This window comes from Pipistrellus hanaki, assembly GCF_964339955.1.
Source record: "Pipistrellus hanaki genome assembly, chromosome: 6".
Classification (NCBI taxonomy): Eukaryota; Metazoa; Chordata; class Mammalia; order Chiroptera; family Vespertilionidae; genus Pipistrellus; species Pipistrellus hanaki.
Window position 1 is genome coordinate 29504398 of NC_140508.1, and position 16894 is coordinate 29521291.

The window sequence follows — 16894 nt, forward strand, 5'->3', positions numbered from 1 at the left end:
AATGAAGAGACAACCAGTAAACTCTCTCCCTACGAGGAAAGGAAGAAAAGGATCTGCAGCGTAGAGCTAAGAGAAAATTTAGATGGAAGGCATAGAAGACTGATGTGAGATCTGCCAGTTTTTGAAGCCTTTAGTGTGTGATATAGGTCAGAGAAAGGGAGGTCTGCTCAGTCTCATCCTAATATCATCAAAGCTAGTGCTATTTGTCATAAGCACAGTGTCAGTTACCAGTGTCCACTAATGTACCAGAACCCTATTTGTCACTTTATATAGCTTCACTGCATGCTACCTCAGCACCTGTGCTCGTGGCGTGTTTACACAAAAGGAGACTGAGAAGCAGAGTTTAACTGTGAAGCTTCAGGTCTGACTCTAAAGCCCATGCTCTTCCAGCTATGCTGTACCACTTTCACTCAGAACCAGGGGAACAGCTAGGCAATGTCACCTGGTTCTGACTCCAAGCAAGCCCCAGAACAGGGGCTCTTGGGTGGAGTTTGTGTGTGTGTGTGTGTGTGTGTGTGTGTGTGTATTGGGGGGTAATCTATTTACTTTCAAATAGAAATTACTTAACACAATAATTTCATCTTTAAGTTAATATAGTTTTAGCCTTGGAAAAGTATATTCTTTTTTTTAATTATTTTTATTTTTATTTTTTAAATATATTTTATTGATTTTTCACAGAGAGGAAGAGAGAGGGATAGAGAGTTAGAAACATCGATGAGAATCATCGATCAGCTACCTCTTGCGCACCCCCTACTGGGGATGTGCCCGCAACCAAGGCACATGCCCTTGACCGGAATCGAACCCGGGACCTTTCAGTCCACAGGCCGACGCTCTATCCACTGAGCTAAACCGGTCCCGGCGAAAAGTATATTCTTAACAGATTTATATATAATTTGCTACGAGAGCATATTAAAAAGAACAATTTCTAAATTATTATACACACACAAGGGAATATTATGCAGTTTCAAAAAAATAAAAATAAAAGGAAGCTCTTTAGGCACTGGTATGGAATGAACTCCAAGATGCACTGTAAATAAAAAAAAAAGCAAGGTATAGAATGTGTATGGCATGCTATCTTTTCTCCATAGAGAGGGGAAAAGAATACACAGAGTTCTAATGGGTATTTTATATTTGAAAGTCACAACACAAAAGATAATGTTGCCACTACTGGGGCAAAAGAAGGAAGAAATAGGTAACTGGTGAACGTAAGAGCAAGCTTTTTCCACTGTATGCTTTTTAAACTTTAGAAGCATATGAATGTGTGAACCTATTAAAAATGCTTAACTGAAAAAAAAAAATCTAAAATAAGCTTTTGCTTTTATTGAGTAAAAATAATCTACGTCTGCCCAGCTGACATGGCTCAGTGGTTTAGTGCCAACCTATGAACCAGGAGGACATAGTTCAATTCCCACTCAGGGCACATGCCAGGTTGTGGGTTCAATCCCCAGTTTGGGACTTGCAGGAGGCTCTCATCATTGATGTTTCTCTCTCTCTCTTCCTCTCCCTTCCTCTCTGAAATCAATGCAAATATATTTTAAAAAATAAGGAATTCTCATCATTTGCAGCAACCTGGATAGAATTGGAAAATATCATGCTGAGTGAAATAAGCCAGTCAATGAAAGAGAAATACCACATGACCTCACTCATTTATGGATATTAAAGAACATTATAAACTGATGAACCTAAAGACAGATATAAAGACAGTAAAGCAACAAGCAGACTGTCAAATTACAGCGGGGAGGATAGGAAGATCTGGGAAAGATAAGAGATCAACCGAAGGACTTGTATATATGCATATAAGTACAACCAATGGACACAAAACTCTGGGGAGGGAGGGTATGTATGGGAGGGAGGGACAATGTTAAAATATGTACACAGATAATAATTTAATTTAAAAAAATAATAATAATAATTAATGTCTTAGGTCAGTGGTCGGCAAACTCATTAGTCAACAGAGCCAAATATCAACAGTATCATTGATATCAACAACTGACATTTCTTTTGAAAGCCAAATTTTTTAAACTTAAACTTCTTCTAATGCCACTTCTTCAAAATAGACTTGCCCAGGCCGTAGTATTTTGTGGAAGAGCCACACTCAAGGGGAAAAGAGCCGCATGGGACTCTCGAGCCGCGGTTTGCCGACCACTGTCTTCGGTAGACATACAATCAGTTAAAAGATAATCTTTTTTTCTTTTTCACCTTGCAGGAATCATGATCTACCAAACCATATAATAAAATACAAAGCATAAAATTTAACAGTATTTGTTAACATCCTAAAGTATCTATTTATACTTGGACCCAGAAATATCCTGAGAATTTCTCATACAGGTATACACTTACCCACATGTTAAGTGTCTTACAGAGATTACTCTTTGCAAAATTGTTTGTAAAAGGAAAAGGATAAAAGGATATTCATTTATCTAGCAATGGGGGACTGCTTAAACTATGATGTATCTAAATAATAGAATACTATTTAGCTATTAAAAGAATTCTCTATGTCCTAATAGGAAAAGATCTTGAGATATAATGTCAATTAAAAAAAAAAAAGATACAGAACAGTGTAACTCAAATGCTATTTACAAAAAAAGGAATAGGTGTTTTGGTAAAGGACGGGTAGATGGTAAATAGGATGGGAGCAAGTCTTCTCTAAATATGTATTTTTGAAATGACTTTACAATTATGTGAATGTATTACCCATTCAAAAAAATTTTTTTAGTGTCAAGATTACTTACACAAGTTTTAAACCAGGAAAATATAGTTTGTTCAGAGAAAAAAGTGATCCAATGGGCTAAATAAACAACTTTATTTGGCCTAATTAAAATCTATATTTAAAATGGAAAGATGACTGGTACTTAATTTAAAACATTAAAAATTTTAATCTTACCTATATTTCATAATTTCTACTATATCTTCAGCATCCTCTTTTGTTGCTTGCTCTCTCAATTCCAACCGTGCTCGTGCCTGTGAACCATTTTCAGATAACAAAATATAAATATACGGTGTCTCCCTCCACCCAAATGTATATGCACTTTAACAGCTGATAACATTTAACTTTCACTCCTTTTCACGTTTAACTGATTTGAAATGATGGGTGAAACCAGAATAAGCTTTGAACAAAGAAAATTTATCCTGAAATGCCACTGGATTTTTTCTTTATGGGGATAGATAAAAGATAAAGTTTATGGTACAAAACCAGCAAGAGTCCAGGAAATGCATACACACAAATACCGAACAAAATGATTCTTGATGTTTGCAATTCCATTAGTTCGAATTATCAACAGTGCCTGAACGAGAACAGTCGTCAGTTTGAAAACAGGCACTGATAAAAAAGAAATAATTCATTTCTGTAGATTCTTTTAAACATTGAAAATCAACTGCATGTTAATAAATATTGGTTTTATTATCATTCAAAGTGTGTATACAATTTTTGGGGACACCATATATATTTAACATTTTTTGAACAGGTATAGTTATGTCTTCAGATTTTGTTTATTTTATACAAAAACTGACTTTTGAGGAAGGGAACTATATGAAAGTCAGAATTTTTAAAAAGCGATTTGAAAACGTGAGTATGAAAATAATCACTCATTTAAAATATAAATTAATGCTCACTTTGGGAGTACATATACTAAAATATGGATTAAAATTTATTTTTATCTACTAATGTATCTTTTTGAGTGTTCATTTCAGAAGATTTGATTATAAAATATACTTGGTTTTTCCTTGCCTTTTATTTAATTAATTTATTTTAAAAAAAATATATCTTATTGATTTTTTACAGAGAGGAAGGGGGAGAGATAGAGAGCTAGAAACGTCGATGAGAGAGAAACATCGACCAGCTGCCTCCTGCACACCCCCCACAGGGGATGTGCCTGCAACCAATGTACATGCCCTTGACCTGAATTGAACCTGGGACCCTTCAGTCCGCAGACCGACGCTCTACCACTGAGCCAAACCGGTTTCGGCATTTTCCTTGCTTTTTACTTTCAGGAAGTCATAACTAACCAATCTGTTAAAACAGTGGTCGCAACCCATTAGTCAACAGAGCCAAATATCAACAATACAATGATTGAAATTTCTTTTGAGAGTCAAATTTTTTAAACTTAAACTTCTTCAATTTCTTCAAAATAGACTCGCCCAGGCCGTGGTATTTTGTGGAAGAGCCACACTTAAGGGGCCAAAGAGCCACATGTGGCTCACGAGCCAGTTTGCCGACCACTGTGTTAAAACAACAAAGAGGAGTTGGTAAGATTTTAGAAGCAAAAAGCCCAAACCCTGACTCAGCTAATTTTAACTGCCAGAGTCCTCTTAGCATTCCATAGCTGTGAATAGATGTTATTAATATTAGGAAAATGGGCACTTGCCTATGGACCTGTTGTGTATCAAACCAAATAAATACTCAAGGTATTTGACACATTCCATGTTCTCAAATATTCAACCTTAAATCTCAACATCTTCAGTTAACCTAATCACTCTTCACACTACAGAGTTTCCTAAGTGTCATTAAAAAAAAAAGGTTGCATGCTTGGCTAGTGTGGTTCAAAGGTTGAGTGTTGATCTGTAAACCAGGAGGTAACAGTTCGATTCCCAGCCAGGGCACATGCCGAGGCTGGGCTGTAGGTTCGATCCCCATTGGGGGGTGGGTGGGTGAAGAAGGCAGCCTATCAATGATTTGCTCATCATTGATATTTCTATCTCTCACTCCCTCTCCCTCTCCTTTCCCCTCTCCCTCTCTAAAATCAAGAAAATATCTATTTTTTACAAAACTTTATTTCTAATACGTTCCTGTAAAAAGAAAAACCAAATCAATCATGCAGAAAATTGAGAAAAACCGTATTACTCCTATCTCCCCTTCCTTAAGTTAAAAAAATATCAGCTTAAACAAACCTCTGTTAATCGAATCAGAGATTCCAGCTGTCTAGTAGTGATTGGTGAGCTATTTAAACGCTGGCTTTGTTTCCGGAGCTCAAGGTAAAAATCTTGAAGAATCTGAGCAGCTTCTGTGGATAGCCTTGGAGAGACATACTGACGAGCGTAACCAATGTACTTTCTAAATAGTTGGTGGGGAATTGGATCTATTGTTTCTCCAGCAACCACCTAACACATGACAAAAAGGCCCAAATTACAAGGACAAAGTAGCAACTAAGATCTTTCAATTAAAGTAACTTATTTAGATAAATATAAAATTTAAGAATTGAAGTAAGCCAAACACACTGTAGTTCTAGCTCTTGGTCTAGTTAATACAGATTATTTCAAATAAAGTTTACATAAACCCTAGTATCTATCTATATAAAAGTCTAAGCGACCATTGCAAACAAAAGCACCAAACGGACGACCGGACAGGCTGCGTGGGGGACGACGGGGCTGTCAGGAGAGTTAGTGAGGGGTGATCAAACGACTGAGCAGTGGGCTGCGTGGGGCGACCTGGCCGGCAGGAAGGTTAGTGAGGGATGACCAAATGCCTGAGCAGTGAGCCACGTGAGGCAACCAGGCCAGCAAGGGGGGGGGCGGGGGCAGTGAGAGGCGACCAAACGACCGAACAGCAGGCTGTGTGGGGTGACCAGGCTGGCAGGGGTCCCAGTGAGGGGCGACCAGGCCAGCAGAGAGGGGAGTGAGGAGTGACCAGGCCAGTGGGGTGGTGAGGGGCGACCAGCCTGGCGGGGAGGGGGGAGCAGTTGGTTACCAGGCCATTGTGGGGGCGGGGGGGACAGTTAGGGGTGATCAGGCAGGTGAGCAGTTAGGAGCCAGGGGTCCCAGATTGCAAGAGGCAGTCAGACATCTCCCCTGAAGGGTTCCAGATTGGAGAGGGTGCAGGCTGGGCTGAGAGGACCCCCTCCCCCAATGCACAAATTTTGTACACCGCAACTCTAGGTATAATATAAAATATGTTTATGATATGAAAGTTTATATATTACTGCTCTACAGTAACACACTGAACTCTGACATTCAAACAGAAGTGAACTGAATGATTAAGAAGCATTTGTACCTTCAGTCTTTCTGATAATGGTTTATCAGAAACCACTTCAAGTACAGAGGTATTTGAATCTTGACTATTCAGACGAGCTACTGTGGCACTACTAACAGTTCTCTGCTTTCCAGCTCTTATTGCAATTACATGTTCAGAGAGTAAGTGATCATGATCTTCATTTGGGGTGTCTAATAGGATAAAGACCAAATCAAATCTGGATAGCAGGGCACTCCCCATTCTAAAAAGGCGTAAAAAAAGAAGAAACAATGATTGAAATAAAAATGAGTTCAAAGCCTAGAAAACTTATTTATTACTTAAGTTCCATGTAGAACTTAAAAAAGGTTTTAGATTATAGAAACAAGCAATAGCTTTTGGATAACACAGCTGCCAACTCCAGAGACACTGGCCACGTGCCTTTCAATATGTGCAGTTTTGTATGCACTGCCCTCTGGTAGATTGAACACCTGGCCCTCTCTCCCACCAGCCAACCCACTGAACTGTGTATGTTCTATATTATTACCCATGATCTAGGATCTTTGTATTTTTATGCTAAAATGCTGTATGACACAGTAGAGGTATCTAGTTAAGGAGTTCCTTTTATTATCTGTTGCTTCACCAACCCATTTAGTTACTCAGAGTACCTCTGCCCATTTAGAAGCAAAAAGTCCAGTTTTTTTTTTCTTTTCTTTCTTTTTTATTTATTGATATTTTGAGAGTGAGACACTTATTTGTTCTACTTATTTATGCATTCATTGGTTGCATCTTTTATGTGCCACGACTGGAAATTGAACCCGCAACCTTCTCACATCAGGACAACACTCTAAACAACTGAGCTATTTGGCCAGGGTGAGCCCATTTTTCCTTAAACAAGCATCTAATTAGTCATTACAATAAAAATGCTGCATACTACTTAATCACCTTCTCTGAACCCATCAATGAGATAACTCCTCTGAGTTGAGAAAAGTGAATTCCAGAGTGATTAACAAATTTCACCAACATCCCAAAGCAGGTTCGTGGTACACTAAAACCTATAATCTATGTCTAAACCTGGAATCTTGTTCAGTTGGATCCTTCTAATCTTTCCAATAAAGCACTTAATTATTTTACTAAGAAAAACTAATAAATTGACTTTTTTTGTGGTGGTGATATAAAAATACCTAGAATCTCAGAGTACAATTATTTATTTTACTGTGTACCATTTCTATATTAAAGGTAATAATTACATTAATAAACATTAGAAAATTAACTCCCCCCAAGAATTTAAGGTTCCAGTTTTTCTTTTTTTTTTTTTTTTTAAATCAATCTTTATTGTTCATATTATTACAAAGGTTCCTCATTTCTTCCCCCCTCCACCAGGTTCCCACCCCACCCTCCGCCCCCTCCCCATCCCCCATTGTCCTCATCCATAGGTGCACAGTTTATGTTCAGTCTCTTCCTCCCTCCCTTTCCCCGATAGTAAATCCCTTTTCAGATAGTAAATCTGTTACTTAGCATTATCTCATATCAATAATACCTCCACATGCCCAATGATACACTTCACACAAAAGACATTTCCAAATAGGTCAACCAGCCTCATCCAGGCCCCACCCAAGGCACTTACAGATCAACACCCCAGCGCTACACTAACTCAACACATCCAGATCTAAGCCTTCATCACTTGATTCAGCAGACCCTCAAGTTCCCGCAAAAGTTTCCAGCCATGTCTGAGAGGCAGCCGTGGGCAGGTACAGGCGAGGAGCGAGCTGTTTCGGGCCTGGCTGCTCCGGGCCTGGCCTCTGTTGCTCTGGTTCGTTCCACAACCAGCTGCTCTGGGTCTGGTCACTGCCGCTCCCGACCTAGTTGCTCTGGACTTGTCTGTTGCTGCTACAAGCCTGGCTGCACCCGACCCGGCTGCTCTGGGACCGGTTGCTCCGGTCCCGGCCGCTCCGGGCCTGGCCACTCCCAGCCTGACAGCCGCTGCTCCGGGCCTGGCTGCTCCCAGCCTGGCAGCCATTGCTCCTGGCCTGGCCGCACCAGACCCGGCTGCTCCGGGCCTGGCCGCTCCCAGCCTGGCAGCCGCTGCTCCTGGCCTGGCCGCACCAGACCCGGCTGCTCCGGGCCTGGCCGCACCAGACCCGGCTGCTCCGGGCCTGGCCGCTCCCAGCCTGGCAGCCGCTGCTCCTGGCCTGGCCGCACCAGACCCGGCTGCTCCGGGCCTGGCCGCTCCCAGCCTGGCAGCTGCTGCTCCGGGCCTGGCCGCACAAGGCCCGGGTGCTCCGGGCCTGGCCGCTCCCAGCCTGGCAGTCGCTGCTCCGGGCCTGGCCGCACCAGACCCGGCTGCTCCGGGCCTGGCCGCTCCCAGCCTGGCAGCTGCTGCTCCGGGCCTGGCCGCTCCCAGCCTGGCAGCCGCTGCTCCAGGCCTGGCCGCACCAGACCCGGCTGCTCCGGGCCTGGCCGCTCCCAGCCTGGCAGCCGCTGCTCCAGGCCTGGCCGCACCAGACCCGGCTGCTCCGGGCCTGGCCGCTCCCAGCCTGGCCGCCGCTGCTCCGGGCCTGGCCGCACCAGACCCGGCTGCTCCGGGCCTGGCTGCTCCCAGCCTGGCAGCCGCTTCTCCAGGCCTGGCCACTCCCAGCCTGGCAGCCGCTGCTCCTGGCCTGGCCGCACCAAACCCGGCTGCTCCGGGCCTGGCCGCTCCCAGCCTGGCAGCTGCTGCTCCGGGCCTGGCCGCTCCCAGCCTGGCCGCCGCTGCTCCGGGCCTGGCCGCACCAGACCCGGCTGCTCCGGGCCTGGCCGCTCCCAGCCTGGCAGCCGCTGCTCCGGGCCTGGCCGCACCAGACCCGGCTGCTCCGGGCCTGGCCGCTCCCAGCCTGGCAGCCGCTGCTCCGGGCCTGGCCGCACCAGACCCGGCTGCTCCGGGCCTGGCCGCTCCCAGCCTGGCCGCCGCTGCTCCGGGCCTGGCCGCACCAGACCCGGCTGCTCCGGGCCTGGCCGCTCCCAGCCTGGCAGCCGCTTCTCCAGGCCTGGCCGCCGCTTCTCCAGGCCTGGCCACTCCCAGCCTGGCAGCCGCTGCTCCTGGCCTGGCCGCACCAGACCCGGCTGCTCCGGGCCTGGCCGCTCCCAGCCTGGCAGCCGCTGCTCCGGGCCTGGCCGCACCAGACCCGGCTGCTCCGGGCCTGGCCGCTCCCAGCCTGGCAGCCGCTGCTCCGGGCCTGGCCGCACCAGACCCGGCTGCTCCGGGCCTGGCCGCTCCCAGCCTGGCAGCCGCTGCTCCGGGCCTGGCCGCACCAGACCCGGCTGCTCCGGGCCTGGCCGCTCCCAGCCTGGCAGCCGCTGCTCCGGGCCTGGCCGCACCAGACCCGGCTGCTCCGGGCCTGGCCGCTCCCAGCCTGGCAGCTGCTGCTCCGGGCCTGGCCACTCCCAGCCTGGCAGCCGCTGCTCCGGGCCTGGCCACACCAGACCCGGCTGCTCCGGACCTGGCTGCTCCCAGCCTGGCAGCTGCTGCTTCGGGCCTGGCCGCTCCTAGCCTGGCAGCCGCTGCTCCAGGCCTGGCCACACCAGACCCAGCTGCTCCGGGCCTGGCCGCTCCCAGCCTGGCCGCCGCTGCTCCGGGCCTGGCCGCACCCGACCTGGCTGCTCCGAGCCTGGCCGCTCCCAGCCTGGATTCTTCGTGGTTGTCTACTGCTGTTCTGGGCCTGGCTGCTCCCAACCCGGCTGCTCTGGGCCGGGCTTCTCCGGGCCCAGCCACTCCGTGTCTGGGTGTTCCTGGACTGGCCACCCTGGGCTTGGCCGCCTCTGCCTCAGGCCTGGCTGCCACTGCCCCAGGTCTGGCTGCTCCAGTGCTGGCCGTTGATGCTCTTGTTCTGGCTGCTGCTGTTCTGGGGCCTGGCCACTGCTGCTCCGGGCCCAGCTGCCACTGCCTTGTGCCTGGCCACTCTAGGCCTGGTCGCCGCTGTTCCAACATTCTGTCCCTTTTTTCTCTTCTTTTTTTTTTCTTTTTTTTTTAAAAAAAAACAAAACGCATTTATGTTGCAATGTTGACTGGTGCGTTGAGTTCTGACTTAGTCTTTGATTTTTCAAGATCTTCTTTGTATTCTTTCTTAAGTAATTTTACTATCATTTGCTCTCACTTGATTTCTTCACATTGAGAACTTCTTTGGTTTCTTCCTCCTTGTCCTGGGAGCTCAGCAGGTTGGCCTGTGGCACCCCTTTGTTCTCCGCGGGCTCCCGCGCTGCTCCAGCCTGTTGCCGGGGTCGGCGCCGCCCAGGAAGCAGCCCCCGTCCTTGGCTCCGTTGCCAGCGCTCAGCAGTCGAAGGCTCAGGGGCACCCCCCCCCACTGGGGGCCCCGTCGCCCGGCTCCTTGCTGGCGCCCAGCTGGCCGGTGTCCGGCAGGGGCTCCTGCTCCTCGTGGCGTTCCTCCAGTCTGGAGCTTTCTTTCTCCCTCCCACTAGGGGAGTCCAGGATCAGAGTCAACAGACTGTCCTCTGCGCACAGTGTGCGCGACTCCGGGGGCTCGGCCTTTCGCCGCGCTCCCAGGACTCCACCTCACAGCCCCGTCTCCCCCTGCCCGAGCCTGGGTCCCCAGGGACTGGCCCAGACCTGGAGTTCGGGGAGGTCTGGACTGAGGCTCAGAGCTGCCGCCGGAGGCTTTGTTTCTTCCGGCTAGGGTAATCCAGCATCAGAGTCAACATTAAGTCCTCTGCGCGCCATGTGCGCGCGACTCTGGGGGCCCCGCATTTTGCCGTCCCCCGGGATTGTCTCCCCCTGCCGGAGCCTGGGTCCCCAGGGTCTGGCACATAACTTGGGGCTCAGCGCTGCCGGTTCGGGGGTTCAGCCCAGGCTGGGGGTTCTATTTCCTTCCTGCTAGGGAACGCCAGGCAGCACCCAGCCCTCTCCTCCTCTCCGGCTGCGACCTCTCCGCGCGTGTGCGTGCGAGCGCGCAGCATGTCTCCGTACCTTAGGCTTTTTTTCAGCTCCTCTGATTTTCCTTCTGGTTTTCTCCCTCCTTCCTATTGTAGAGTTTTCAGTCAGTCGACTACCTGTAGCTCTGGGCAATGTCCACTCTACATTTTAGTTGTATTCCTTTGAAATTGTTGTGAGCTGCTGCGGCTAGGTGTATACCCGAGCAGCCATCTTGGATCCTCCCTAAGGTTCCAGTTTTTCATATTAGACATGCTTTTGTCTTTTTCTCCCTTTTGCATCACTTCAGTCTACTTTCTCCTTCCTATACATTTTGTTCAACTTGTACAAACAAATCAGAAGAGAAAGCATATGTGCAAACAGATATAAACATTGTTTTTGGAATAAAGTGGGATCATACTATATATATGAGTATATAACGTGCTCTTTTCACTTAACAGTAAAGCATAGATATATTTCCCTATCATTACTTAGAAAGCTCCTTTCATTCTCATTAGACACTGTACATATTATTATATAGTTTCACTACTTTCCTATCAATGAGCATTTTGTTTCCAATCTTTGGCAGTGTTCAACAATACCGTAACACCCACCCTGTACCCATATCTTTGTGGACTTGTATCACTATTTTTGTGATTATAATTCCTAAAAGAATTTGCATGAACAATGTGTACATTTAAAATAGAGATAAACATGCTAAATTGTCTTTCAAAATGCTAAATTTTCCATCTCCTTGCCAGTAATGATTATTAATATTCTATATAATAAGGAGCTGATATGCAAATGTTAATCATGCCCTCATGTCATAACAGCTCAGAAACTCAACACTGGGGAGAGAGGAATGGGGACTAACCAGGCTGTGGCCTGGGAGAGGGACAAGCCGCCTGCCCCACAGTCCCCTGCGGCTACAGCTGGCCCAGGCAAAGCCGGCCAGGGTCCTGGGTGCCTGTGGCTGGCCAGAAGGAGGGAAGCCCGGGTTCCAGGTGCCTGCAACCAGCTAGAGGAGGGAATCCTGGGTTCTGGGTGCGGGGTGAGGCAGTTAGGAGCAATCAGGACAGTAGGGGAGCAGTTAAGGGTGATCAGGTAGACAGGCAAAGGTGGTTAGGGGCAATCAGGCAGGCAGAGGTGGCTAGGGATGATCAGGCAGGCAGCAGAGGGGTTAAGGGAGATCAGGCAGGTGAGCAGTTAGGAGCCAGGGATTCCGGACTGCGAGAGGCAGTTGGACATCCCCCGAGGAGTCCCAGATTAGAGGGTACAGGCTGGGCTGAGGGGACACCCCCTCCCCACCTGCACAAATTTTGTGTACCGGGCCTCTAGTATAAAATGTTTGCCAATCTGGAAGATATCAATAGTACTTCACTGTTTAAATCTGTAATGTTCAAACATATTTTTATTTAATATATTTTTATTGATGGAGGGAGAGGGAGAGGGAGAGGGAGAGAGAAAGAGAAACATCAATGTGAAAGCAGAACATCAATTGGCTGCCTCCTGCATGCTGGGGATCAAGCCAACAACTCTGGCTTGTGCTGATTAGGAATCAAACCAGCAACCTTTTGGTGCATGGGACAAGTGAGCCACAATCCTTTACTGGAAATCTGTAATGTCTGTGAACTATCCAATATACATTTAATTGTATTTTTCATACTGATTTGTAGGGATTAAATGTATTAAAGAGACTTACTTTAAATTCTCAGAGACTGTTTTGGCTTTATTATAATGTCCTCCAACTGGATTTGCAGCAGCAATAATGGAAGTTCTTGCAGGCAGGCTACAAACCATGCCAGCCTTAGCAAGACTAATACTTTGCTGTTCCATGGCTTCTAACAAGGCTTGATGTTGATTTCCCATCTTATCAAATTCATCTATTCCACAAATACCTGAAATCATAGTAAAATAATACAGAAAAAAAGTGTCCTTTGGTCAAGTTGTAAATTGTAATGGAAATTATTATTCCACAATAAAAAATATTTCCACCTTTCCAGCAGTAAAAATTATAAAGAGTCATACAATAAAGAATTCCTGATTTTTTTTTTACAGCAAATAAAATGTCTTATTTAACTTACTCTTATGTAATATTTTCTCACTTGGCATTTTCCAGAGAGAAAGCGCTATTTTATGAGGATTACAAAAATGAAGAACATATGAAAGTGACCCTCAAGAAGCTTAAAGACTTAAATCTAACAGGTGAGACTTTTAAGATATATACATATTCAAGATAGTATACTTCAACAACTATAATTATACAAGATGTTTTGTGGGGGGGTGGGAGGAGGTTAAAAGAGGAAGGGAAATCTGGAAAGTTTTTAAGAAAAAAGTGATTTTTGAGTTGGGTTTTTTGGGAATAGTAGAGCAGCATAATTTGGAAAGAAAAGCGTAATAAAGTCAGAAGTCCTAATGCAGTTCTCAGTAATAAGGAAATCACTTAACCTCTTTAAACAAAATGTGAAGACCTACCACTGACTGAAGGCATTTTATGTGCCAGGTATATTATAGCTGATTCATATGTTACTGGAGATCCTTAAACATTACCTTGTAATATTTTTCCTCTCTTCCTGCCCATACTCTGAACATCCTTTAGGTGAACATCTCCAGAGGATGCTGCTGTGGTTAAACTCCTTACTTACGACCAAGTAAGCATGCCAGCTCAGAGCTCAGTCCATGCCTCTCTGGAATTGATGGTATTACTGGATATTCTCAATATTATTAACACAGTGCCTCAGGAGAGGGGACAATGCAGAAACAAAGTCAACCTGCTACTGTGACTGCCACTTTTCAAAGTTTTAAAGCATGACTTGGCAACCTTTTTCTGTAAAGGGGCAGATGTAAATATTTTATATTTTGTGAGCCTGTTACATATTCTTGGATTTTCCTTTAAAAATAAAACACCCATTTTTAGATATAGACTATACTAAAACAGGGTAAAGGCTAGGTTGACCTGTGGATTAAAGTTCACTGATCCCTGGTTTTAAAGCATTTAACTTTGAAAATTTTATACTTTCTCTTTTCTTTGGCTACAATTATTAAATCTTATTGCTTTTAAAAAAATGATCTATTTCATTAGATATTGAAAAAAGAAAATATTACAAAACATCCTACTTCTCCTTTTTTTCCTGTAAGTGTTCAGTAAAGATATTTTTGTAATATCTTTACTGAATACTTACAGGGAAACAAATATAGTTGTGTTTGCTTTTAGGATCTGAGCTCTGTTGACTAATATTCCTTTGTATTTTAAAAATGCTACTTTTTAATTTATTGATTTTAATATATATATTTTATTGATTTTTTTACAGAGAGGAAGGGAAAAATAGAGAGCTAGAAACGTCGATGAGAGAGAAACATCGACCAGCTGCCTCTTGCACACCCCCTACTGGGGATGTGCCCGCAACCAACGTACATGCCCTTGACCGAAATTGAACCTGGGACCTTTCAGTCCGCAGACCAATGCTCTACCGCTGAGCCAAACCGGTTTTGGCTAATTTATTGATTTTAGAGAGGGAGAGGGAAAGGGAGGGGAGAGGGAGAGGTAGAAAAGGAGAGGGGGAAGAGAGAGAGATTCCATGCATCCATTGGATGATTCTTATATGTGCCCTGACTGGGATCAAACTTGCAACAGGACAATGATCAAACCAACTGAACTGCCAGGGCAACATCATAGTGTTTGGCTTCTCTACCTATTCCACATCTTAAATTATATTGGCTATCTGTATAGCTAAACCCAATATCACCCTCAATTTGTAATTAATGGAAAGTTTTGACAGTTTCACAATGAGTACCCTTTTCTTATTTATTTTCCTCATCTGGTGATTGGCAAAAATACTGTCACTTCTAATGAGCAAGTATTTATAAATCCCTTCTATATACCTTATTATGTTCGAGGCATGTGGGATAAAGCACTAAAAAGACAAAATTACTTGCCCTTGTAAAGCCTACAATCACTTGGTGTAGGGAGCCAGACTATAAAAAAATAAGCCCTATAGCCGAAACCGGTTTGGCTCAGTGGATAGAGCGTCGGCTTGGGGACTGAAAGGTCCCGGGTTCGATTCCGGTCAAGGGCATGTACCTTGGTTGTGGGCACATCCCCAGTAGGGGGTGTGCAAGAGGCAGCTGATCGATGACTCTCTCTCATCGATGTTTCTAACTCGCTATCTCTCTCCCTTCCTCTCTGTACAAAATCAATAAAATATATTTTAAAAAAATAAAAGAAAAAAAAAAGTATATTAGAAGGTAGTAAGTGTTACAGAAAGAAAAGGTAGAGTAGGGTAAAGAAAACAAGATCTGATGATGGCAGTGAGGATTAGAATTTAAAATATGGTATATAGGGAAGGCCTGTTGGGATCAGGATATTTGAGAAAAAAATTGAGGGAGGAAAGGAAACAAGCCTTGCAGACATATCTGGTGTAAGACCATTTCATACAAAGAAAGGAGCAAACACAAAGGTTCTGATGCAGGACTGTGCTGTGCTTGGTGTACTGTGGTGACCATGGCATATCAAGGAGGCCGCTGTAGCTGGAAAAGAGGAAGTAAGAGGGAAGTAGAAGGTAATGAGGCAGAAGAGGTAATGGGAGACCAGAATGTGAATGACCCTGGAACGCTACCAATACTTAGGCTTTCACTAAATGAGACAGGGAGTTACTGGATATTTTTGAACAAAAGAATAAAGTGATCTAAGTTTTAATAGGATTTCCCTGCCTTCTTAAAAATAGGAAGGGCAAGGCTAGTCATAGGCACGCCGAGAGGAGATTACAGTAATCCATGTGAGAGGTGATGGTGCCTTGGATCAGGGCAGTAGCAATGGAGAAAAGGCTGGCTATTTAATATATAGTTGACCCTTGAAAAACTCAGGGGTAGGGGTGATGGATCCCTGTGCAGCCAGAAATCCGCATATAATTTTTGACTCTCCCCAAATTTAACTACTAATAGCCTACTGTTGAACAGAAGCCTAGCCGATAGCATAAAGAGTTGATTAACATATTTTGTGTATTATACGTATTATATACTGTATTCTTACAATAAAATTAAAGAAAAGGAAATTTATTAAGAAAATAAGGAAATTATGTTTACAGTACTGTATGTATTTATTGGGGGGGGGGGGAGGAAATCACTTATAAGTGGACCCATGCAGTTTAAACCATGTTATTCAAGAGTCAGCTGTATTTAGAAGATAGCGCCTATGGGATTTGCTGACAGATGGGATATGGGTATGAGAAAAGTCAAAGATGCTCTTCTGATATGAGCAACTAGAAGAATGGAATTGTCACTTACTGAAATGAAGACTGTAAAAATAATAGATTTGAAGAGGAAGAGCAGGGTCTTGGTTTTGGACATGTTAAGATTGAGAGAGTTGTAGAAATATTGCATAGGCAATAATATGTGACAGGAGTTCAGGGGAGAATAAATATAAATGTGGAAATTTTCAGCATATAGATAAGTAAAGCCATGAGACTAGAATAAGATCACCATGAAACTAAGTATAGACCAAAAAAAAAAAAAAAAGAACAAAAGTTAAGCTGGTGCCAACCAGCTAAGAGGTTAGAGAGATGAAGAACAAGACCGAGAAGGAAAAGTAAATGAAGAAAAAAACCAGAAGAGTGCAGTGTCCTAGAAACCAGCAGATGAAGCATTTCCTGGAGGGGGCAGTGATCAGCAGTGCCAAACATGGCTCATGGGTACTGGATTTAGAAATGTGGAGGTCACTGGCAAACTGGAAGGAATAAATGACTTTTAAAAAAAACATATATATCTTATTGATTTTCTTACAGAGAGGAAGGGTGAGGGATAGAGAGTTAGAAACACTGATGAGAGAGAAAGATCAATCAGCTGCCTCCTACACACCTCCTGCTGGGGGATGTGCCGGCAACCCAAGGTACATGCCCTTGACTGGAATCGAACCCAGGACCTCTCAGTCCGCAGGCCAACGCTCTATCCACTGAGCCAAACCCGTTTCAGCGGCGTAAATGACTTTAACTGGACTGGAATCTGGACACATCCTGACAAATTCATAGGAACATGTTTTTCGAACAGGTTAAAGC

The 16894-nt window shown here is 44.9% G+C and overlaps 1 protein-coding gene across 2 annotated transcripts in view; it reads right to left on the reverse strand.

The window, feature by feature from the left end:
- The window catches only part of MCM8 (minichromosome maintenance 8 homologous recombination repair factor), a 42591-nt gene that overhangs the window by 2376 nt on the left and 23321 nt on the right, over positions 1-16894 (reverse strand). For both annotated transcript variants that reach the window (XM_084886799.1, XM_084886798.1), the window contains exons 14-17: positions 12547-12742; positions 5987-6206; positions 4888-5097; positions 2885-2961 (exon numbers count right to left, since the gene is read on the reverse strand). In XM_084886799.1, the coding sequence (XP_084742925.1) occupies positions 2885-2961; positions 4888-5097; positions 5987-6206; positions 12547-12742 (703 nt within the window). The remainder of the gene's footprint in view (positions 1-2884; positions 2962-4887; positions 5098-5986; positions 6207-12546; positions 12743-16894) is intronic.